Below are 24381 nucleotides of genomic sequence, written 5' to 3' on the forward strand. Positions count from 1 at the left end.
GCGGGGGTCCCCTTCACGGGCTTTTAAATTTGCATTCGAGACTCGATTGGTGAGGGGGAGGCGTCTATCAAGAACGTCACAATAGAGAACACGAAGGCAGTTTGGCAGACTCGGCAGGGCTGGCACAGTGGAGCGGAGTGCGCAGACTCGGGGTTGTTAGACTTTTGACCCAGTGGAAAAAAAAAAAGCGAGCGCGCTGACGTCATATCGATAGCAGTCAGAGACCCCGCCCAACTGCTCTGGAGTTCGAAACAGTCACGTGTATCCGTGCAGGTAAATCAAACACACCTGAGCATGTATGTACAGACCGTAGAGGCGTCGCATGTTCTTAAACCGAGCCTTAACAGTCATTTTAACTAAAGCAGCTTGAGTTACACAGTGCTCTTGTGAAGAAAATAAGGCATATATATTGCAGAGTCATGGCAAATATCATACAGTTTAGTATTATTAGATACAGCAGGAAGTGATTGAAGGGAGGACATTTGCATGGCATGAACGTTTGCTAATTTTGTAATATTATATTATACCCGTTACATTTTTATTGTTTGGGAACTGGAATGCGTGTTTACTGGTTTACTGTTTATTGAATTGGAAAGTGTGTTTACTGGTTTACTGTTTATTGAATTGGAAAGTGTGTTTACTGGTTTATTGATTATTGAATTGGAACGCGTGTTTACTGGTTTATTGCCTACGTTCCCATCAGCACTCAGCTATACATTTCCAGCAATAAATCATTTTCGTTAACCAGCCTATGGACCTTTTGGACTGCATGTGTGTATAAGCTCTTGCTTCTGTACAGGTTCCAAACCCAGCCGATGTTATGAGTAGGCGTGATGTCCTCAGTATGTGTGCACACTGCTTTATTTACTTATTATTCATGCATTTTACTTCCTCATTTATTTCAATGTATTTATTTCATTTCTATAGCGTCTTTCATAAAGCGCTTTGCATGCCAGTTAAAACAAAAGAATGCAATATCAAGCGGGAGCAAACATTACAAAATAATTCTACCATTTTTGCTGTTTGGTTTGTCAGACAGAGATATCGATATTTCCAGCAGCTGGGTGTGATTTAGTATCAAGCGGACGTCCCAGATCTGTCAATAACAGCGAGAGTGATGTCGCGCCTCCTGTGTGCCAGCAAGTAAAGAGTCTTCAAATGCCAATATATTTGTTATTCTTTTACAATATCCTTATGATTTCATTGGTCATTCTTTTATAATATCGTTATGATTTTATTGGCTTGTCTGAAGTACCGGTACTGAACAGCCTTCTTCATTTCATTCAGATCATACGCTGTTTGAATTGTGACATGTTTATTATTCCCATTGCTGCTGCTAGTCATCCACACATTTTCTAGCCATGTCAGAACCACCCCATATAGCCTTAAACAAAAGGCAATGAGCCATTAATCCAGCAACAATTCATTCACATACCAGTTAACTTACAAATACTGTTACCCTCACCCAAGCTTTCTTTGGTCAGGCTTGGATTTCAGTCTCCACCTGATGATGAAATGCTATTGCGCACTGTGTTCATTAGAATTAGGGTTAGCAGCAGCGTCCTTCAGAAGTAGGGGTTTACTTTAGTGAAGGTAAATAATGAATGAATACCAAGTATTCTTTGTATTTATGCATGTGGCTCTTGCATCTTTTTGACTGTGAGATTCTCTTTCAGATATCTGCCGTAACCCACGTTGATCTCTGACATCAAAAACTCTTTTCATAAACTTGTTGTTATTTTTCATTTCTTTACCTGTACAGTGAAATATTATGGACGTGCAAAAGGCAAAGATATCCTTTGCACTCCCCTTCTCCACCACCAGAGGGAGTGGTGTCTCACGAAAGGGAATGGCGCTGCTCGCTGAGCCCGGTATTGGCAGAGGCTTGAGAGAATGCTGGGATGACAGAATTACATGTGGTGTCATCAGCAGCAGGTTACATACAATCACATGTAGCGCATATGCATATAAATGCAATATGATCAATATTAAAAATACAGATTTAAAATCCCAAACCTAACATGTAATACAAGTTTGCAGCCTAGCAAAGCCAACTGATATATTTCTGTATCCTGGCAAAGTTTTTTCAGATCATTCCCCGGTGCCTGGCTGTGTTCATCTCTGTTTCTGAGCCGGTTTTGCACGTTTGCTTTCAACATTCACAAGTTACTGTGCCATCTTTCCGAGGATAGAGACATCGGGCCTGATTCTCACAGATATATTTACTTCTGAATGTGAAAAAAAACACACACAATTCTAAAAACAAATTAGAAGAAGCAAGTTCAGACAGCTTACACGCCCCTAAATTATTATTATTTATTTCTTAGCAGACGCCCTTATCCAGGGCGACTTACAATTGTTACAAGATATCACATTATACATTATTTCACATTATACAGATATCACATTATTTTACATACAATTATACAGTTGAGTTTTTACTGGAGCAATCTAGGTAAAGTACCTTGCTCAAGGGAACAACAGCAGTGTCCCCCACTGGGGATTGAACCCACAACCCTCTGGGCAAGAGTCCAGAGCCCTAACCACTACTCCACACTGCTTCCCCACAATGAAAGAGCTGTTCTTTTCTGGTTTAGTTCCTTATTGGATATGTTTTTCCTTTCAGAAAGAAATTGCATGAAATTATGATTTGGAGTAAGGAGTTGGTGATCCCGCAGTGTCAGACTGAAACAGCTGGCTGGACTGCACAGTGCTGCGGTCGCACTGTCTTGCGCTTGCTTGCCTGCCTGCCTGCTTGCCTGCCTTCCTGCCTGCCTGCCTGCCTGCCTGCTTGCTTGCTTGCTTCTCTCTCTGTTATACGACGACTGTGTTTAACATTCAAGATGCTCACCACTGGACCTGTTCACTGGTTGAGCTGTACTGCACAATCACCATCTGTGATAAGCACCTAAACAGGAACAAAACACACTTATTTTAACAACACTAAACGGGCAGGGCAAGGCAGGGCAGGGCAGGGCGGGGCAGGGCGGGGCAGGCTGGGGTGGGGACAGTGCCTCTCCTGCATCGCACCCTGCGGCTGGTACAGCATGCTGCAGTATGGATATCACACCGCAGTGCAACTTAGTTTCACTGTTCATTTATCAGTCAGGAATTGCAATTAGATACTGTAGAGTTCAGCACTAATAATGGCTGAGAGACGAATGCAGAGGATTCTCTCTCCTCTCTCTCTCCCTCCCTCTGTGCTTCTCTATGCCCCTCCCTCTCTGTCCATCTCCCTCACCCACCCTCTCCCTCTCCCTTCCTCTCTCCCTGCCCCTCTGGTTCTGATCAGATGAGTCTAGCTTTGTGATCTTCTCTCCTGACCTCTGCCTGCCCTTGCAGTCTCCCAGCCTGCCTCTGCAGACATGCTCTTTCTCTTTCAGGAGTATGGCCAAAGCTTACTGTTTGTTTTCCACATTGGTGAATGTACCGCAATGAGCCACATAGTGTGTGTGTGTGAGGGGGTCAAATGAAATAATAACAACACATTGAAATAAAGTGTAGACATGCTGAACAGAGAAAAAGTCTGTCCGTGTGTTACAGTCAGTTGTGTGCAGTGCAGTGCAATACAATGTTAAGTGGACCTAATAAGCCTTATTAAAGTGTACTGTGGTATAGCATGGTAAAACCACAGTGTAGTGAAAGCAAGGTGAATGGCATGCAAGCCCTTTCTATGAGGCAGGCCAGGCTTGCTTATCCTGTCACGTGAATTCTGCCCTGAGCAAGTCCATACATGAACACGGTTATGCAGTGCATCCTCGGTTTTGCAGACTGATCCCTTTTTTTTCTGTTTCCTTCTTTAATGGTAAAGATTGAACACAATCTAACTTCAGAGAATCCTGTCTGTGTGTCAAGGTAAGAGCTCACCCTGCAAAGTGAACTTGTGAACAGAGAAGAAGAGCTTGGAAAAGGGAAAAACAGTGACGGGCTTCTCCCATTCATTGTGTGTGCTACACTGAAACAGCTGGCAGTTGTGCTGGATGCAGGGTATGTGCACTGCACAGCACTGCGGTCGCACTGTCTGTCTATCTCCACTGTACAGTGACAGCTCGGCCGATGAGTAGGCAGGAAAAAGCAGGAGATGCGTTTTCAAAAATAAAGAACAAAATGCTAATTAAAAAAGAGCATGAAAATACAATAATAATAATAATATTTTGTAAGTTGTGTGTCTTGTTCTTGAAGGTTAGTTTCTGCTTCTGTGAATAGTGAATGGGTGAGCAGCTCACATCCCCGTGAACTGAACAGAAAACAGAAAGGATGCAGCTTTGTTATTATTATTATTATTATTATTATTATTATTATTATTATTATTATTATTATTATTATTATTGCCTTGTTGTACCTACTTTAGGGAATATGAATATGTTTTCAGTTTAATATGCATAGACTTCAATGCAAGTGCAACAGACAGCGTCACCACCAGTAAAAGCACACGAACAGCTCTTTATGAAAAACATCTCAAGACTTGTACTGCACCTCTCTCTCCCTAGATGAATCCCAGCTTCAAAGTAAAAGAATATGTGAATTGCCAATCCTACAAAATGAATAACACTGGAGAGAGAGAGAGAGAGAGAGAGCGAGAGCGAGAGAGAGAGAGAGAGAGAGAGAGATTAGGAAATACTCATTAAAGATGTTACAAAGAGCCGACTTCACAGCGTGTCGTGTGTTTAAAATGCCTTTGTCAAGGGAAAGTGTGTTTGAAAACAAACACTGCAGGTATTTATTGGCTTTTTGATGCCATGGTAACCACACATTTATTTCTGTTTAAATCTAATGTCTTTGTGATGTCATTCTCTATGTCGCTAATGATGTAATGATCTACTGTTCCTTTCTATTTAAACCTGCAGGCATCATGGTAGCTAGTCTATTTATCTGTTCCTTGTAAAGTGCTGAACTATTGCTTCATTTTGTTTTTTTATTTCTTGTATTTGATAGGTGCTTCTGTATTCTTTTATACAATGATGTATTTGTCTCTCCTCTAACACAATACCTTCTTTACCAATATATTATTTATTTCTTAGCAGACGCCCTTATCCAGGGCGACTTACAATTGTTACAAGATATCACATTATTTTTTACACATTATTTTTACATACAATTACCCATTTATACAGCTGGGTTTTTTACTGGAGCAATCTAGGTAAAGTACCTTGCTCAAGGGTACAGCAGCAGTGTTCCCAACCAGGGATTGAACCCACAACCCTCCGGTCAAGAGTCCAGAGCCCTAACCACTACTCCACACTGCTGCCCGTATCTATGATCCCTTTCTCTTTACTGTGGACTAAAACAGCCAAATTTGCTTCTAAAAGCTATGATCAAATTTTTTTTTTTTTTCATTTTTATAAGTATACGTAAATGCTTCCAAACAATTTTTGAAATGTTGGGTAATAATGTAAAATATTAATAGTACTCTCTTAACCCTCTCTTCCCTTTTCAATAATCAAGTCATTCATTCCTATTGAGTTTCTCAATAAACTGTTCTTTACATCCTCTTTTTTTAAGATATATTTTGAATTAATTTCTCTGTTGTTTGTAGTCATTTTCATCAGAGCATGGTTCTTTTTGTGTGGATAGGATGTGAAGATGGCAGCTGTAGGTACTGATGTATATCAGTAGGTTTCGGGTAAAAATCTGTTTATATTAAAGATATACTGTATATATCCAAGAGCATTTAAATGACAGTCACCAGTTGAATTGTGTATCTCTCATTTTTCTATTTGGACTCACTTGATGTGGAGTCATGTCTCACCCTAATACTGTCCACACCCTGCTGTGCCAAAGCCATCAATCATGTATATTGTTGGAGCGTCTGATTATGAAAAAACAAATGCTTTTCCTCCCAAAACAAACGTGTTACACTAAATACATATTTACTTACAAATCACACTGCAGGCTCATTTAACCTGCAATGAGTGCATATTTAATCAAAAGCATTCTGCCCAAGAGAATACCTGAGAAATCTTTAGGGAATTAGTAACTGGTGATATTTACTAAATTACAACCACCCGGGGGGGGGGGGGACCGCAGTTATAGAAACGCAGAGGTAATGTGTATGTATTTGAGAGCTAATGATACGGTTCATTGTGCAACCATCAATGCAAACCACAAAACAGGGTGTCCAGCTGTCACTTAACAAGTCTGGGGGGGGGGGGGGGGGCTATTAGAAATTCTTCTGGGTGGGCGACCTTAATTTATTTATCTCTATTTGTATTGCATCTGAAACCCGGTTATTATTTAAAAAATATATATATATATATATATATATATATATACTTTTCACATGAAACAGCTCAAAATGTACTGATACAATAATGCTGTCCTGAACATGCGGATAAATGCAGGAGGACTCTGCGTGCCGGCTGTGCGGCTGTTGACGGCGCTGGGAGTACCTTGACAGGCGCGCTGCTCTGTGTGTGCGTGTGCGTGTGCGTGTGCGTGTGCGTGTGCGTGTGCGTGTGGGTCTCCATGCGGATGTGACATTTCAGAGAAGAGCGCTGCCGCCATTTTGAGTTTTGCTTCAATCTGAACATCACAAACAGGGTTGAGGGAGAGAGACTCGGACCGGGACCGGGTGCAAAGCATAATAACGACGAACATACGTATTTTAATCTGAAAAAAAAAAATAACAGTGTGTATTTATATTTACACATATACGAGAACAAAATATTCCGGATTCCAGAAAACTAATCCACATGCATTTTTTTGTTTTGTTTTGTTTTTTAAATCCATGAATTATCGCGATTCCAAATTAGAATTGGTTTTGAATGGAAATATATATTTTTTTCGCTCTCCCTGGGGCAATCGGAGAAACAAACCGACTTCAAAAATTGCGAGGAGATACTGACTTTGAATTTGGTATTTGCTAACGTATATATATTTTTTAGAATTAAAAAAATAAAAGACGAATTTATATATTTCGGATTTCTGCAGCTCTCCGGTTGGGGGGTTGCGGTGTGAGGTATATTTCTCACCTCCTCTCCTGCCCCGTTTTCAGGGGTAATTACGTGTTGTGGGGCTTCCAGTCTAGGCGGCTTTTGAACCCCCGCGTCCTCAGCGGCTTGTATCCCCTTTAAGGCGCCGAGATTGGGCGAATAGCGAGCAAATACGTCCGCGTTTCTCTGCCTGCTCACCCACTGGCCTCCCCTCCTCAACCTCCGGCGCTGACAGCAGGAAAGGCCGAGGTCGCTGTCGAGCAGGCCCAGCCTCCAAGGCTCGACCTGTCTGCTCCTCCTCTGCCCCCCCAGCCCCGGACTCAGCCCTCTCCCGAAAACACATTAGGAAAGGTCGAGGGGATCGAAGGCAACGGGCACCATCACGCCGCCGTCATGAACCACCATCAATCGCAACAACAGCAGCAGAAAGCCGGGGAGCAGCAGCTCAGCGAGCCCGAGGACATGGAAATGGAAGGTAAAGCTAAGGCCGCAATAGATGTGACATTTAATATATATATATATATATATGGACACACACACACTGATCCATCAAGGCTGCTGTAGTTTAATATATATATATATGGACACACACACACTGATCCATCAAGGCTGCTGTAGTTTAATATATATATATATGGACACACACACACTGATCCATCAAGGCTGCTGTAGTTTAATATATATATATATGGATACACACACACTGATCCATCAAGGCTGCTGTAGTTTAATATATATATATATGGACACACACACACTGATCCATCAAGGCTGCTGTAGGTTCTGGGGGGCGTAAGGGGATGCATTGGGATTTATTAAGGAGAGTAGGTTGTATTGCTGTATCGTTTGTATATGTTGCTGCGAAGTCGATGGGGGCGGGGATTTCTTTAGATCAAATATTTTGACATCCCAGAAATACCTTCGATGTGAGTTCTTAACTCCCAGAGTTAAATGAACAGAAACCAACTAAACAGACACTGGTGCTGGGAACAAACGCAACAAAAAAAAAACAACGTTGTGTTTACAACGGTGTCGTTGCAGCATGGATGCATGCTGCTACACTGAATCGACATGCTGCGTGCATGACTCTGCAAATGAAAACACGAATATCATCATTAGCCAGTTTAAATGAGGGGGGTTTGTGTGTGGGGGGGGCATGCAGCTACGGAACGGTGTTGATTAAAAGCATTTGGGTTTAATGTTATTTTATCACACACCGACCAATGAAGCAAGCCGGTGAAAATCAAATTACATGCGCGCCCCCGCCCCTCCCCCGAATATTTACCGAACAAAACAATGTGTTGAAATGTTTGTTTTGTAAACAGCCTGTACAATCGGGGTATTCGACTGGCAATAGCGTAATGCAGAACGCATAATCGATTTTTATTTTTAGAGACTGCAAACAATACATGCATGTTTAGGGCATTTGTCATTATCATTGTTGTTGTTGTTTTGAATTTATTAATTTGTTGGAAAGGGGAGGTGTTTGCAAACACAACACTGATGAACGGTGGATGTGAGTCGGCCGAATAATAAATGACTCCAGTCGGTAAGGCCAGGCAGTGCATTGCAGGGGACAGAGATGATACGGTAAACAAAACCATTTTAAAATGGACGCTTTTTCCACCCCTCACCTGACCCCATTTTAATGCTCTTTAACTTTGAAGCGTTAGTTGTGGTTGTGTCCGATTCCTACAAGGCCACAGTGTTGTTTTTTTAATTTAATTTTAAATTATTTATTTATGCGGCGAAATCGTTATTTTCCTTACACTAGCATGTTGCATTTTACGATGCTAGAGTGTCTCTGAATTAGACCCCACGCGCGATTTTTTTTTTTCGCGGAACGCACAGAAAGAAGCGTGGTGTTTATTTTATTGACTGTTATCGAGGCCTGTGTGTGTGTCTGATCGGCTGCGTGTCAGGACCGCGTGTTTGTACCCTAAGCAAGCACAGCGCGGGGTTTGTATCCTGCATTGTCCACAACCAATACGAGCAACCCGCGGAAACTCGCCATTTTTAATTATTCGCTTTTATTTCTTTTTTTTTGTCGCACCTTTTTGCAAAGTAGTTTCTTTTTTGGGTGGAAGATAGATATAGATCGATCTATCTAGCTGCACAGAATATTGTAACTATCTGTTCTATTAAATATCCTATTCGATTCCCACACTGGTTTCATTTTCATGCAAGTCATGCTGGGCTTAAGGAGGGGGGCATGCGTGTTGCTTTTTCAGTAGAGATGACATCTTGGTGTTCATGTGATCTGTCTCTAGATCAGTTGGAAAATGTCCAATGGCTCGGTTATGGACGGTGTAACATGTTTGACTGTTTAGGACTGCATGCAAACACCCCACAGTTTTGGCTAATGCAGTACTGTATGGTTATACCTGCATCTTACAGACAGCAACTACATGGTCATCTGCCCTAGGCTTGACAGCCAGGTAACACAAAACTAGACTCCCCTGAAGTAGGTCGATTTGTCCTTTTTAATGTAAATGCCATGAGCCTGTTTATGCTCATTTGTAACAGATGACCTTTTTAATTTCGTTGTTTAGGTGCTGTAGTGTAAGCACCATTCGTGTTGTTTTATATCCATGATATTGATACCTTCACCAAACAGAGAGTGCTAAACACATGTCTCTTACTGTGTCCCTCATTTTCACGTGGCAGCTAGGGTATTGGATCACTGTTGGATCAGAAAGAGCCTGAGCTTTGATACCGTTGCACAGCTAAATAAAAACATCAGTCTTGGAGGAGTCAAACTCAGCTTCCGCAGTGCTGGCGTTTGGGATTCGTCCTCCCCCCTCGTACACAAGATCTGTTCCGTTTGAACCTAGAAACCCTAAAAGAAACCTAATAAACTAATGTTGGCGTTTCCTTCATTACAGCGATCAGTCATCATTGTCTTTGTGTTATTTTTTTTTAATTCAGTACACAGGATGGAGGTATTGGATTTTTTTTTTTTCATGGATCAGATAATTATATTCAGGGCTATGTTGGCAGCCATGTCTAATAGATTTTTTTGGTGAGGTGGGGAGGTGTCATTTTTCACATTTTATTAAGATTGCAGTAGAAGCCTCATGGTCTAGCTGATTAGGTTGTCAGTACTGTATTTGCTGTCGTCTTAATCAGTGCTTCCCAGCTCCTTTCCAGTCTTGCGTGTACTCGGTTACTCATCAGACCATCACACTACTCGACAATAACGGTAGATAGCCTTTTAATGCTTTAGATTTTGTTTAATGTACATCATGTGGTGTGACCGTTGTGCAATTGTTTTATTTTCTATACTGATCCAAAATACACCAATACATCTGCTTCACGTAGAGATGAGAGCAGGATTTATCTGCTGTTAGTAACAGAGTGGTCTATTATTATTATTATTATTATTATTATTATTATTATTATTATTATTATCCCTGCACCTCCATTTTGAGTTATCTAGAGAACCACTTATCCAATGTCTATGAAAGTTGGTAGTGACATTCTCTAAGCACAAGATGACAGGTGAATCCTATGCCATAGACTGATTTCCTCTTCTTCTTTCTGTTCTTCCTCTCCCAGCTGGGGACACAGATGAGCCCCCGAGAATCACTCCAAATCCAGTCATTAACGGGAACGTAGCCATAGCAGACGGACACAACAACACTGAGGAAGACATGGAAGATGGTAAGATCTTTTACCATTCATAGAAATCCGTGCCAGGTAAAGAGAGTTGTTATGTTACTCAAGCTAAGCACTGAGTTTCTGGCAGTGGTTGTGTTGGTTACACAGCCTTCCTTTACACAGTGCAAGATTAGCCAGCCAGCTTGTCACAGGGAATGCTTGTCTTGCTTTTCCCTGTAAAGTTGGTCAACACTGCCGGCTTTGTACATAATGTACACGTCGTACCCCAGGTGCTTAATCTGGTTGAGGATGTATTATTTTTGTATAATTCGTTTTTTTTTTGCTGCAGTTAAGTCTTTTTTAAGGTTGCTGTAGACCCATAAGCAATGCAGATTGTAGTATCATTTTAGATGGACCAGAATCTGTGCAAAGTAAATTGGTGTTAAACTGAAACTGTTTCAGTCCTGGCTTACGGGATATTTGAAAACCAAAAAAAAAAAAAAAAAAACCTGGCTTTATCCGTGCATTTTTCAACAACACTAGGGTGTATTTTGCAATGGGTGTGGGGAGGTGTACCATTATTAAAGGAAGAGATTGCAAGAATTGCAGCTTGCAGTGCTATAATTTAGAACTGTGAACACCTCAGATGTACAAAAGTCCTGCTGTAAGCTTTGCAGTGCTTCTCTCTGCACACTCACTCCCCATGTTCACAGGGTCTCGAACCCACAAGCATGCTGTACTCTACCCAGGAAAGCTTCCTGTGTTCGTTTGATTCGTAAAAGCCACCCTATAGTGCTCCCATTAAATGGTTTAGACCAAATTTCACTTTTTATTAAACATTTTTTCCCTTCTCAGATACAAGCTGGCGGTCAGAGGCTTCCTTTCGGTTCACTGTGGAGCGATTCAGCAGGCTCAGTGAATCTGTGCTCAGCCCGCCTTGCTTTGTGCGAAACCTACCATGGAAGATTATGGTGATGCCACGCTTTTACCCAGACCGGCCTCATCAGAAGAGTGTGGGGTTTTTCTTGCAGTGCAATGCAGAGTCTGATTCAACGTAAGAGATATTGCTTCATGCATAAGATCATTTTAATGTTCTGCCTGGCTCCAGAATGAAATTTATTTGAATTTCTTTCCCCCCAATGCAGGTCATGGTCATGTCACGCCCAAGCAATGCTGAAGATAATAAATTATAAAGATGATGAAAAGTCCTTCAGCCGAAGGATCAGTCATCTTTTCTTTCATAAGGAAAATGACTGGGGGTTCTCCAATTTTATGTCTTGGAGTGTAAGTAGATATTGTTTCTTCTGTTAGCAAGCACATGGTTTCTGGCCCACTGGGCTAGACCGAAGATATAAATACAAGCTTAACCCTTTAAGGTCCTGTGTCGGACCAGGTCCAACATTACAATTATTACCTTCCGGTCCGATGTCGGACCCTTGCCGACATCATCAAAAATACGTCAAGCACAGGTCTCTAGTAGTTTTATTCTCCGGAAAAAGCCTAGAAAACCTTACAAGATAGCTGCTTCCACATCCAGCGCTCAAAGAATATCACAGACATCTGCAGAGCTTTTTTGAGATGTTATAGTGATAAAAGAATGACTTGGATCGCATTATTGAGGAGATTGGTGATAAAACAAGTGATCAGGAGATGATTTATCGGTATGCACGACTATGAAGAGGTATGTGAAAAATACAGCGAACAAGGGGTGGGGCGGGGCTGGAGATGCAGTACTGAGTGTCCTGTTGATATGCAGTGCCTTTTAAACATGTTTTACTGTAAAAAAAAAAAAAAAAACTTTTAAACCGCACATGTGAAATAAACAGCGCGTGTGAAAATAAATTGGACCTGACGCGCTGAATAAATGGACCGCTAAGGGTTAATCTTGAACAAAACAGGTTATCTTATTAAAACACCTGTTTTAACAATTGAAGTATTATTACACATGTAAGAAGCAAACAAGTTGATTGGAACTGGCAATCATGAGCATCTTCCTGTTTCATATTATGTTGGTTGTGTTATATGTAAAATATAAAGTAAAGCAGCGTTTTTCTTTTACACATTTTTTGGTCCTAATAGTGCGTTCTGTTTTATAGGATGTAACCGATCCAGAAAAGGGGTTTATTGAAGATGATAAGATTTCATTTGATGTCTATGTTCAGGCAGATGCACCACATGGAGTTGCGTAAGTATTGCATTTTAGGATTTATTATTATTATTATTATTATTATTATTATTATTATTATTAAAGGTTTTTATGCTGTAAAAAAAGTATTCTTTAATGAGTGCATCCTGTATTTTGTTTTTTTCAGATGGGATTCAAAGAAGCACACTGGATATGTTGGATTAAAGAACCAAGGAGCAACCTGTTACATGAACAGTTTATTACAGACACTATTCTTTACAAATCAGCTCCGCCGGGTCAGTGTTCTCCTGTTAAACAGCTCTGTGCCGCTAATGCGACTGGCTTTGCTCTGATTCAGTGGTGAAGATGAGTTTTGTTTTGAATCTCTGTTGAATCAGGCTATACTATGCAATAAACTGTTTCTAGATTAATCTAGTCTGCTCTCCAGTGATAAAAGGCTGATTTGTACGTTTTCGATCTGTTTCAATGATCAACAGCAGTCTTGTTTGTTTACAGTTTCTGGGAGTTTTAAATAGATGGTATAACCTGGTTATCTAGTCGGTGTGCTCTAATTTCATAACAGTGCCCCTGCAAAACAATCGCTTAAACCATTCATTTCTCTTTCAGGCAGTATATATGATGCCAACAGAAGGCGACGATTCATCCAAAAGTGTTCCCTTGGCATTGCAAAGGGTGTTTTATGAACTCCAGCACAGTGACAAACCAGTAGGAACGAAAAAGTTAACAAAATCGTTTGGGTAAGTCAACCATGAAGGTATAATAAAACTCTGCACAAAAACTGACTGTGTAATAAAGTAGTTTGCATTTGCTTTCAGCCGTATACTGTGTACTGCTTTGAAATTGCTAACTAGAACCTACAATACAAGTAATATTTATTTTTTGTGTAAAGGTGGGAAACGTTGGACAGCTTCATGCAGCATGATGTACAGGAACTCTGCAGGGTGGTAAGTATGTGTTACTTGACATGCAGAGTCATACACAGTACAGTAAGTGTTACTTCTCATACACAGTACAGTATGGCTTGTCATGCACAGTCATACACAGTACTGTATGTGTTACTTCTCATACACAGTACAGTATGGCTTGTCATGCACAGTCATACACAGTACAGTATGTGTTACTTGTCATACACAGTACAGTATGGCTTGTCATGCACAGTCATACACAGTACAGTAAGTGTTACTTCTCATACACAGTACAGTATGGCTTGTCATGCACAGTCATACACAGTACAGTAAGTGTTACTTCTCATACACGGTACAGTATGGCTTGTCATACACAGTCATACACAGTACAGTATGTTACTTGTCATACACAGTACAGTATGGCTTGTCATGCACAGTCATACACAGTACAGTAAGTGTTACTTCTCATACACAGTACAGTATGGCTTGTCATGCACAGTCATACACAGTACAGTAAGTGTTACTTCTCATACACGGTACAGTATGGCTTGTCATGCACAGTCATACACAGTACAGTATGTTACTTGTCATACACAGTACAGTATGGCTTGTCATGCACAGTCATACACAGTACAGTATGTGTTACTTCTCATACACGGTACAGTATGGCTTGTCATGCACAGACATACACAGTACAGTATGTTACTTGTCATACACAGTACAGTATGGCTTGTCATGCACAGTCATACACAGTACAGTATGTGTTACTTGTCATACACAGTACAGTATGGCTTGTCATGCACAGTCATACACAGTACTGTATGTGTTAATTCTCATACACGGTACAGTATGGCTTGTCATACACGGTGCAGCACACAGCATTCATTTGCCAGTGTCGGCTCCTCTTTCACTCCCTTTTTCTTTTTGTCTCTCAGCTACTTGATAACGTTGAGAATAAAATGAAAGGCACTTGTGTTGAAGGCACTATACCAAAACTGTTCAGAGGGAAGATGGTGGTAAGTTGATATTGCCTGCATTGCATTTGTTGCTGAGTTTTGTTTTTGGATTACTCTCCATTTTCTGAAGATGTCCAACCCTCTTTTCTTCTTCACAGTCCTATATCCAGTGTAAGCATGTAGACTATATATCGGAGAGAATAGAAGATTACTACGACATCCAGCTCAGTATAAAGGGAAAGAAAAACAGTGAGTAGATACAGCATTGGGGTTCTACTTCTTCATGGTGTGAATCACCTGCTACAGCATAAACATGGTCAAGTTCGATTTCTGTTTAACTTTAAAGTGCACAGCGTATTCTGATAGGGCATTTTTAAATTGGTTGGGGGGAAATGCATGTTATATGTATTGTAGTTTTTATTTTGTTACATTTTATAAACACTAAATAATGTAAGCACACAGGATTGGGTCATGGATTCTGAAAGTGCTGCAGGATCTTTGCAGCATTCATCCTTCCCATGTGTGTTGATAGCTTGAAAGATTGATTTATTTGCTCAAGATGCAATTGTTTCCTAATACTATTCTGTTCAGAAAGGGAGGACAAAATCCAAATGTAAGCCTGCGGTATATTGGCACTTATTTATTTTTTTAATAATACAAAGTAAAAAAAAACAATGGCTGCTAGTCGCATTAAACAGACATTATTGGCAAGAGAAAGCATTATTATTCTAACTCCCTTTCTGAATAACCAGTTGTTTCCTCCCTGCAGTATTTGAATCCTTCCAAGACTATGTGGCAGTGGAACAGCTGGATGGGGATAATAAGTACGATGCTGGGGAGCACGGTTTACAGGTATGGAAGACTTGACTTAAACTGAGCTACAACTGTGTTGTGAACAATACAGAAATATGAATGGGTATTTTTAGTTTTTTGGTATTACTCAGTTATGCTGTAAATGTAATGCTAAAGGGGTGCTGGGTTTCATTCATTTCTAACTAGACTACATGAGCAGGGATATATCTATTCAGCTGACTATTCAGTCAGTTTTGAATTTGTCTTTAGTCATGTATGTGTTTGAACTCTCGTCTCCTCTGTTTATTAGGAAGCTGAAAAGGGGGTGAAGTTCTTAACGTTTCCTCCGGTGCTGCACCTGCAGCTCATGCGGTTCATGTATGACCCCCAGACAGACCAGAACATTAAGATCAATGACAGGTAATGAACCAGGAGGTCTGCTGCTGATGCATGAAGTTCAAATTCCGGGACAAAGATACGCGCTTATTTTACAATTACCATCTTTGTAACTTTTTGTCCCACGTGAAAAACGTAGCACTAGTATCTTGCTATTACTAGAAAATGGAAAACTTAATGAATTCAAGTTTGCACCAAAATCAATTTCATATCGCTCTAAACTAATCTGAATCTGTTTCTGTAGTAAAGTAAGAAGCTTTCTTGTGCAGCTTTAGTTATTCCAGTTTCTGCAGCATGTTTCCGTTTTCCCTAACTGTTCATGTTCTGCGCACCTGCCTGACAATGTCCTTGAACTTCTTCAGATTCGAGTTTCCTGAGCAGTTGCCCTTGGATGAGTTTTTGCAGAAGCTAGATTCCAAGGATCCTGCTAACTACATACTCCATGCAGTTTTGGTGCACAGCGGGGATAACCACGGAGGCCATTATGTGGTCTATCTAAACCCCAGGGGAGATGGAAAGGTGGGTACAAAGGTCTGTGTCCTCATTTATATACAGCAGGGAGATTGTTCAAGGATTTCTTACTGTGTCTTGGTAATCAATTTGTCATCGTGTCCGTATCTTTTTGCTACTGCATTAACATTTATGTTTTTTAGTTTTATTTTATTTTTTTATATTTTGAAATGTGAATTATTTAAACCTGTCTTACGATTTACAGTACTATTGCTTAATCATTCAACCCGTTTCTTGTCTCTAAACCCCTGCCACACGATTGGCATGCTGCCTAAGTAACTGTGATTTTGTCGTCCCCTCAGTGGTGCAAGTTTGACGATGACGTGGTATCCAGGTGCACTAAAGAAGAAGCTATTGAACACAACTACGGAGGCCACGATGATGATTTATCTGTGCGTCACTGTACAAATGCATACATGTTGGTGTACATAAGAGAATCCAAACTCAGTAAGCAGACTCTAAATATCTCTCTGAATGCAACTCAAAGTATGTTTATTATGCTAGTCAAGCAAAGCAAAAATAATGAGTTTACTAATGAACAGATGATGGTACTGCTTCATTTTTGCAAAGATAGTATAGACCACTTTTTGCTTTTTTTTTTTTTTTAAAGGAAATATGATTGAGCATGATGCCTGTTGTCCAATATTGCAGTTTGTCTGTACTACAGTAGAACCAGCTGTTTAAGAAGTTGACCCACTGTGAAACCAAGCATGTGGGCAGTTTGCTGTATTTGAGTGCTTTTGTCTTTTGAAGGTGAGGTATTGCTGCCAGTCAATGATGTTGACATCCCACAGCAGCTTGTGGAGCGCCTTCAAGAGGAGAAGAGGGTGGAGGCTCAGAAGAGGAAAGAGAGGCAGGAGGCGCACCTCTACATGCAAGTACAGGTAATGAACAAGTTGCAAGAGGTGACAGATACCAAGTGCTTCCTTTTTACTTCACCTTGCCTGTAGGAGGTGTGATCTGTATTGCATCATTCATGTCAGTTTGTCACTTTTTAAAATATTGTGTTTTTTTTTTAAATATATATATAAAGATCGTTACTGAGGACCAGTTCTGTGGCCATCAGGGAAACGACATGTACGACGAGGAGAAGGTGAAGTACACAGTGTTTAAAGTCCTGAAGAACTCCACGCTTGCTGAGTTTGTGCAGAATCTCTCGCAGACTATGGTGAGTATTCAGGGTGTTCAATATTAGGAATCTCAGCATGGAATGGGAAAGAATGTTGATGAATAAGTTGGTTGGTTGGTTGTGTGTGTGTGTGTTTCAAAATCCTGTTTTTACAATGTAGGAGAGGTGTAGGTTTGAGCATGCTGTACATTTTCTTTCTGATTTTGCACATTTCTCTGTATTTAGTAATGGTTAAATTTAATCCACTTTGTTTTTAAATATGTTTTGATGGGTTAGGACGCCGGATTTGATGAACATATCGAGTAATAAGCGTTTTAACAATAACCTTAAATTCTTGTTAATTGTGAAAGATACTGAATACACATGATTTTTTTTTTTTAATGAAGTGTGTCATTTAGAGCTTTTAAGTGACTCTGCTTTGAATAAGCTTCAGATATTCAGTGTTGTGTTGATCTTGTGCAGGGTTTCCCACAGGATCAGATTCGTTTATGGCCAATGCAAGCAAGAAGCAATGGTACAAAGAGACCAGCAATGTTGGACTATGAAGCGGATTGCAGCAAAACTGTGAGTGTCAAATACAGCACCTCTTCAGAGAATTGAAAGAAACCGATCCATGTGTACATTGTCACTTGGTTTGGATTTTATGATGAACTTGTATCTTTCTGTTAAGGACTATTTTAGTTGCTACTGATTTTTAAAACTGTGTGTCAGTGATTTAGCCCAGTAATGTGCTCTGCTGTACCAGTATGTAGTATGCAGCTGTGTAGCATGCTGCGTCTCCAAGCCCGCTTCGAAAGCTCACATGCACGTATCAGCGCACATGCAGGTGCGCTGATACTGGATCCTCGTGGTTTTCTTCTTCTAAACAGATGATTGAGTTAAGTGACAATGAGAATCCGTGGACAATATTCCTGGAAACTGTAGATCCAGAAATGGCTGCCAGTGGAGCAACGTTGCCCAAGTTTGACAAAGACCGTAAGTGTGTGTGTGTGATCTACTAATGTGACTGTTTGTTTATATATTATTCCCTGTTACATCAGAGTGTGGGTATAATTGGAGGCTTGTGTTTCAACCTTGCATAAAGCTGCAGAACCACCTGCCGCCACCACCAGCCTGCCCATTTCAAACTGATTAAACACAGTACGTTTGTTCTCGTCTACAGATGATGTCATGCTGTTCTTGAAGATGTATGATCCAAAAACTAGAAGCTTAAATTATTGTGGACATATCTACACACCTATATCCTGTAAGATACGTAAGTATGCATATTTTTTTCATGTCTTTCTATATTCAGTTTCCAATGTTTTGCAGTAAGAGACCCTAATGGTGTATTTTCTTGTAACAGGAGACCTGCTGTCAGTAATGTGTGAGAGAGCAGGATTTTCGCAAGGAACTAGCCTTGTCCTCTATGAGGTGAGCAATGGCATGGATATTTCATTTGTCTTTTTTATATTGAACTGTAAAGCTTGCTAATATATTGTATTGGTCTATTTTCTCTACTCCTGTTTGCAGGAAGTAAAGCCGAATTTAACAGAGAGAATCCAGGACTATGACGTGTCCCTAGACAAAGCCCTTGACGAGCTGATGGATGGTGATATAATAGTGTTCCAGAAGTAAGTGGTGTGTCTTATGTTCTCTTTTATACCTAAAGGTAAGTCTTGCTGTTTTACTTCCCGTTTCTATTTTGCTGTGTTTGTAGAGATGACCCAGAAAACGATTCCAGTGAATTACCGACAGCGAAGGATTACTTCAGAGACCTGTACCACCGCGTCGATGTTATCTTCTGTGATAAAACCATTCTCAATGACCCAGGCTTCGTGGTTACGCTTTCTAACAGAATGAACTATTTCCAGGTTAGTTTAATGTCTAGTTAAAATGCATGGTGGTTTAAAATGTCCGGTGGCGGGGGGGAGAGAGAGAGAAGTATGGTGAGGTATAATTACCATTTCCCCTTTTGGCCATTTTCAAAATGCACAAATACCTGTTCTCACTTTATTTTTTAGGTTGCAAAGACAGTTGCACAGAGATTAAACACTGACCCAATGCTACTTCAGTTTTTCAAATCCCAAGGGTAAGTGAATCGTTGATATTTGTGACAAGTTTTATTTTTTTGCATGTATGAATTAACTTCCTGACCTTGTTCATTATCATTCACAACTAAGTTCTGTGATCTACTTTCTCTCTTTTATTTAATTCAGAAATTGTTTAGATTTTCTGTAAACATTGTTTTCCTTGCGTTGATCAGTTGTTCCTTAAATACAAAATGTGTAATACCAATGGCTTTGTTTTAGTTACAGGGATGGTCCAGGGAACCCTCTTAGACACAATTATGAAGGTACTCTGAGGGATCTGCTGCAGTTCTTCAAACCCAGGCAGCCGAAGAAACTGTATTATCAGCAGGTAATGTACATGTTGATGCACAGTAGAATGAACCATGTGTTTGTAGCACTGCATGCAGTTTTAATGTGGATAAACTTTACTATTTGTAAGAGACTTGGTACAGCTACAGGCTTCATATCCCTAGCTGAGGAGTCCTTTTACATGCACATATTTAAACATGGGACAATATTGAACTGTTAACATGCTAATAATGCTGTGTTTCAGTGCTTCAGCATGTTCACTCAGTGTATTTTATTCAGGTGATCTTGAGTAATGTACTTCTTCCTTTTACAGCTGAAAATGAAGATAACAGACTTTGAAAACAGGAGGAGTTTCAAATCCATATGGCTGAACAGTCAGTTTAGAGAAGAGGTAATTTTAAATATTTCCTTTTTGCATATGCAGTACGTGTAATCTCTACAGATTTTTACAACAAGGGTCGATTTGTGTGTAAAACAAATTTGAGCTCTGTACATCAATCAGAGCTGCATTCGATTTCAGGGGAGTTTATTTGAGTGTGTCGCCTTTGAATACAAGCTTTGTTTCCAAAGACGTCTCTCTTTGAATACGTGTGTAAATGTACAGTGTCTGTGTGATGCATTTCTGTCGTTGATTCGTCACACTTCTTTTTAATTGCACAGGAGATAACACTATACCCAGACAAGCATGGCTGTGTGCGAGACTTACTGGAGGAATGTAAAAAATCTGTAGAACTGTCTGATAAAGGGTCAGAGAAGCTAAGGTAAAGCCTGACAGCTTTTTAATGTCTTTAACATTGTATATTTGCAGCAAATGCAGAGTTTTTTGTTTGTTTATTCAACTGTGTTGAAAGTGTGTTCATGCAGGATGATATTGATCAGAATTATAATTATGTACTTAAGAAGGCAAAAGCTATAAATGTCCAGCAGTCTTTAATAGTGAACCAAACTAAGTGTCATGTTTCATACTTTTCTTAAATAACAGTTGGTGCCTTATTCTATGTCCTCTGTGTGTGTGTAGATATATATAGATATATAGAGAGAGATATGCATTTATGATTCTTTTTCCTTGTTGCTTCAGGCTGCTAGAAATTGTAAGCTACAAAATAATTGGGGTCCACCAAGAAGATGAATTACTAGAATGTTTATCTCCTGCAGCGAGTCGCACATTCAGAATAGAGGTGCGTGAAACAAGTTGTCTTTGATCAATGCCTGTCTGTAAACACTTCTCTTAATGAATTTCTACACAATTCTGTTGGCCTTTGCTGTGTATCTGTGTATTCATGGAGTCTGGGTCTAGGCCTTTTTAACTGTGTTTATGGAATGCTTCATTGCACTTGATGGTATCGAATTCTAGTTCGTTTTTTTTTTTTAATCTTATCTCCCAAGTTGAAGTTTATTTCTATTTTGGATAAGTTTGTGTGGGTTGATTCCTCAGTTGTTCATATGATCAAAACAGATGTAATGAAGGTAATGATGGGTAAATGTGGAGTGATTTGATCTTTGTAGGAAATCCCTCTGGACCAGGGAGGCCTTGATAAGGACAATGAGATGCTGATTCCAGTGGCGCATTTCCACAAGGAAGTCTTTGGGACTTTCGGTATCCCGTTTCTGCTGAAAATACGGCAGGTAAAGCTGCTTTTAAAACACAGAAATCAGTCACATTGTGTCCAGTTTACCTTTTCTAACTGCTCCCTTTTAACTGTTCCAGGCAGAACCGTTTCGAGAGGTTATGAAGAGGATTCAGACGATGCTCGAGATCCAGGAAAAGGAGTTTGAAAAGGTAAATTCTGAAGTGTGACTGTTGGTACAGGTGTGGAACCAGTGAAGAACAAAGGAGGACTCTGCTGGTGGCATATTTCATATAGAAAAGTATGAAACACTTGCTTTGACTTCTTTGCTTTTGATTAGTTTTACATTGTTTAAACCTGTACAGCATTTCCCAAACTCGTGGCATTCACTGAACAGCTAATGATTTCATTGTGAACACCTGATTTTAAATAACTTTTTATGTCTTAAGTTTAAGTTTGCTATTGTGATGATGGGTCGGCATCAGTACATCAATGAAGACGAATATGAAGTCAATCTGAAAGACTTCGAGCCTCAGCCAGGTAAGACTGATATCTGCTACGCCACATTAATCATTTTTCTTTCATAGCGGTTGCTTCAAAAATACCATTTTATTTGAATTTGATGCCTCTCTGTAACACAGTACTTTCTATTGTCTTTTGACTCTTGGGCCCCTTGCATGTCTGTTTTCTCACAAAGCACTTCATAATCCATAGTGAAAATGTTAACCACTGTATAACACTCAAGTACTATAGTAATGTAAGGCGTTCTCGATCACAGTGTTATCCACCTGTGCAGGAAATGTAATAATTGTCTTATCTTAATGTGTGTCTTTTTATATAATTTCTTTTTTTTTTTTAGGTAATATGTCACATCCAAGGCCATGGTTAGGGCTTGACCATTTTAATAAAGCCCCAAAGAGAAGCCGCTACACATACCTGGAGAAAGCAATCAAGATTCACAACTGACATCCTCAACGACCTAACCAACTGTACTAAAGACTTAACCAAACCCTTTCTTGTGTGCAGCACTTGTAACAGCAATCCCTGTGTACACATGCACCACGTATGAAGTCTTCAGCAAGGGGATTTGCTGGTCGTGCTACTTTTTTATTTTGTTGAGGCTGTTCAGTTTGGCTTCTCTGTATCTAAATAGACTGCCCATTTTGTCTGGAAAGGAGCCAAAAGAGGTTTTATCGTATTTGGAAAGGCATTGTGAACTGAGTGGGGATTTTTATAAAGACTTGTTCTGGTAAGAAACAGGCTGCATTGGGAGTGAGATGAGATGAGATGGGAAGTAGAACAGAAAAGCTGCCATTCGCAAAAGGTTTCTCATCTTTAGAAAACCAGCCGTTGGCATCGATTTGCTAGTTGCCCATTGCGGTTGTCCTAATAATAAATCCTGGTCCGTTTAGTGCAACTAGTTACATTCATGTTTACACGCTTTTTTTTCCCTTAGTTTGGTTGGAGGAAAATTAAATTTGTTTTTCCACGCTAATCCTATAAAAAAAATAAAAAAATAAAAAAATTAAAAAAATACATTTCAATAAAAACACAGCATCTGTATTTCATTTTGCACGTTGGCACTTAACATCAACGATATTTAACATTTACAATTCAGGTAAATGTTTTCCTTTTGTTTTTATTTGAGTTTCATTTTTTTGTTCATTCAAATCTGCTGTGGGTTTCTTACTCTAACTGCATTCTGTCAGCTGGTTTTCTTCTGCAGTTTTACTGTGCTGTGCGTCGGCACTAAGCTAACAACACTGAACGAGTTGACAGGATGTGAGGGTAAGATGAAACCAGTGTTGCTGAATTAATAACTGAAATACAGCCTTTTTAGCACAGAAGGCATGTTCACTAGCGCTTAGTAAGCTGTTGACTTTGTAAAGAAAGAAAATCAAATTGTATATTTAAAGAATGAAGAGTATACCACTCTTAAGATCATTTTGTTGGGTGCGTCTGCAGATTCATTGATGTTGATATTCATTGTGTGTGTGTAGTTTCATTTCAGTACCAGACTGCTTCTGCTATTTGTTTTTTCTTTTTGTTTGTTTTTCTTCAGCTAATGGCAACAGCGTGTCTAGTTTGAATGCAGTACAAAAAAAAAAAATAGAAATACGCAGATCACAACTTTTATTTAAATTTGTCCTCCATTCTTTAATTTCTCCCTGTAGCAGCATTGTACGACAACTATTCCTGTATATTGCCTTTTTGCTGGAAAATGTTGTATGTTGAATAAAATTTTCTATAAAATGTTTTGCTTTAGTGTACAGTATTGACTTATAAAGTCGGTATTAGGGGGGGATTGTATAAAATCTGAAACTACCTTTTTCGGCTTCTGTATTTTAAGGCTTTGGAAAACAAATGCATTTGAAAGTGATTATATATATATATATATATATATATATATATATATATATATATATATATATATATCTCATGAAATAGTGTATTGATAATCATTTTTATGTAAATGAACCTGAGCATTTTTTGTGGGCTGAAAATTAATTAAATTCTGTGTGGTTAAAGAAGTACTGTTTTTCTAATGTTCCACAAACTTTCTAACCCTATGGAAAAGTTACTTCACCAATTGCTGCTGTTTGGAGAGATCTAGTTTTTCAACATGTATCTATATAGAGTGTTTCAGGTACTGCAGCATTCAGAATGGTTTTGATCAGAATTGTGATTTGCTTGGTCCCCTTAATCAAGGGGGAGTCAACATCAAACTAGCTCATTTATTCCAGAACCACCTCCCTTGTGCCATTATTGGCCTAAATGACAATAATTGGTAATGTGGTACTGCAGTGTGGCGTAGTGGTTAGGGCTCTGGACTCTTGACCGGAAGGTTGTGGGTTCAAATCCCATGTGGGGGGGACACTGCTGCTGAACCCTTGAGCAAGGTACTTTACCTAGATTGCTCCAGTAAAAACCCAACTGTATAAATGGGTAATTGTATGTAAAAATAATGTGATATCTTGTAACAATTGTAAGACGCCCTGGATAAGGGCGTCTGCTAATAAATAACAATACAAATCTTGCATCTCGCACAGATGTCCTCGCATTTTCCAGAGCTGTTCATTACTTGTT

The 24381-nt window shown here is 39.7% G+C and overlaps 1 protein-coding gene across 3 annotated transcripts; it reads left to right on the plus strand.

Annotated features, from left to right (window-relative positions):
* The first annotated feature begins 6421 nt into the window (after positions 1 to 6421).
* On the plus strand, positions 6422 to 23550 carry LOC117418244 (ubiquitin carboxyl-terminal hydrolase 7). Of its 3 annotated transcripts, none has more exons than XM_034031058.3 (31): positions 6422 to 7407; positions 10491 to 10595; positions 11388 to 11586; positions 11678 to 11816; positions 12629 to 12717; positions 12845 to 12953; positions 13285 to 13415; positions 13568 to 13622; positions 14519 to 14599; positions 14698 to 14788; positions 15309 to 15391; positions 15642 to 15751; positions 16090 to 16258; positions 16540 to 16684; positions 16991 to 17121; positions 17271 to 17405; positions 17829 to 17930; positions 18236 to 18341; positions 18529 to 18621; positions 18712 to 18779; positions 18879 to 18979; positions 19066 to 19219; positions 19370 to 19437; positions 19664 to 19766; positions 20040 to 20117; positions 20387 to 20487; positions 20805 to 20904; positions 21233 to 21352; positions 21435 to 21506; positions 21744 to 21834; positions 22154 to 23550. In XM_034031058.3, the coding sequence occupies exons 1-31, from the start codon at positions 7326 to 7328 to the stop codon at positions 22258 to 22260; spliced, it is 3318 nt and encodes a 1105-aa protein (XP_033886949.1). In that variant the 5' UTR covers positions 6422 to 7325; the 3' UTR covers positions 22261 to 23550. The 3 variants fall into 3 exon arrangements, with proteins under 3 accessions (XP_033886949.1, XP_033886947.1, XP_033886950.1); XM_034031056.3 differs by having other exon boundaries at positions 6423 to 7407; positions 19658 to 19766; XM_034031059.3 differs by having other exon boundaries at positions 6425 to 7407; positions 16090 to 16246; positions 19658 to 19766.
* The last annotated feature ends 831 nt before the right edge of the window (positions 23551 to 24381 follow it).

Source organism: Acipenser ruthenus, chromosome 13 (genome assembly GCF_902713425.1).
Source record: "Acipenser ruthenus chromosome 13, fAciRut3.2 maternal haplotype, whole genome shotgun sequence".
NCBI lineage: Eukaryota > Metazoa > Chordata > Actinopteri > Acipenseriformes > Acipenseridae > Acipenser > Acipenser ruthenus.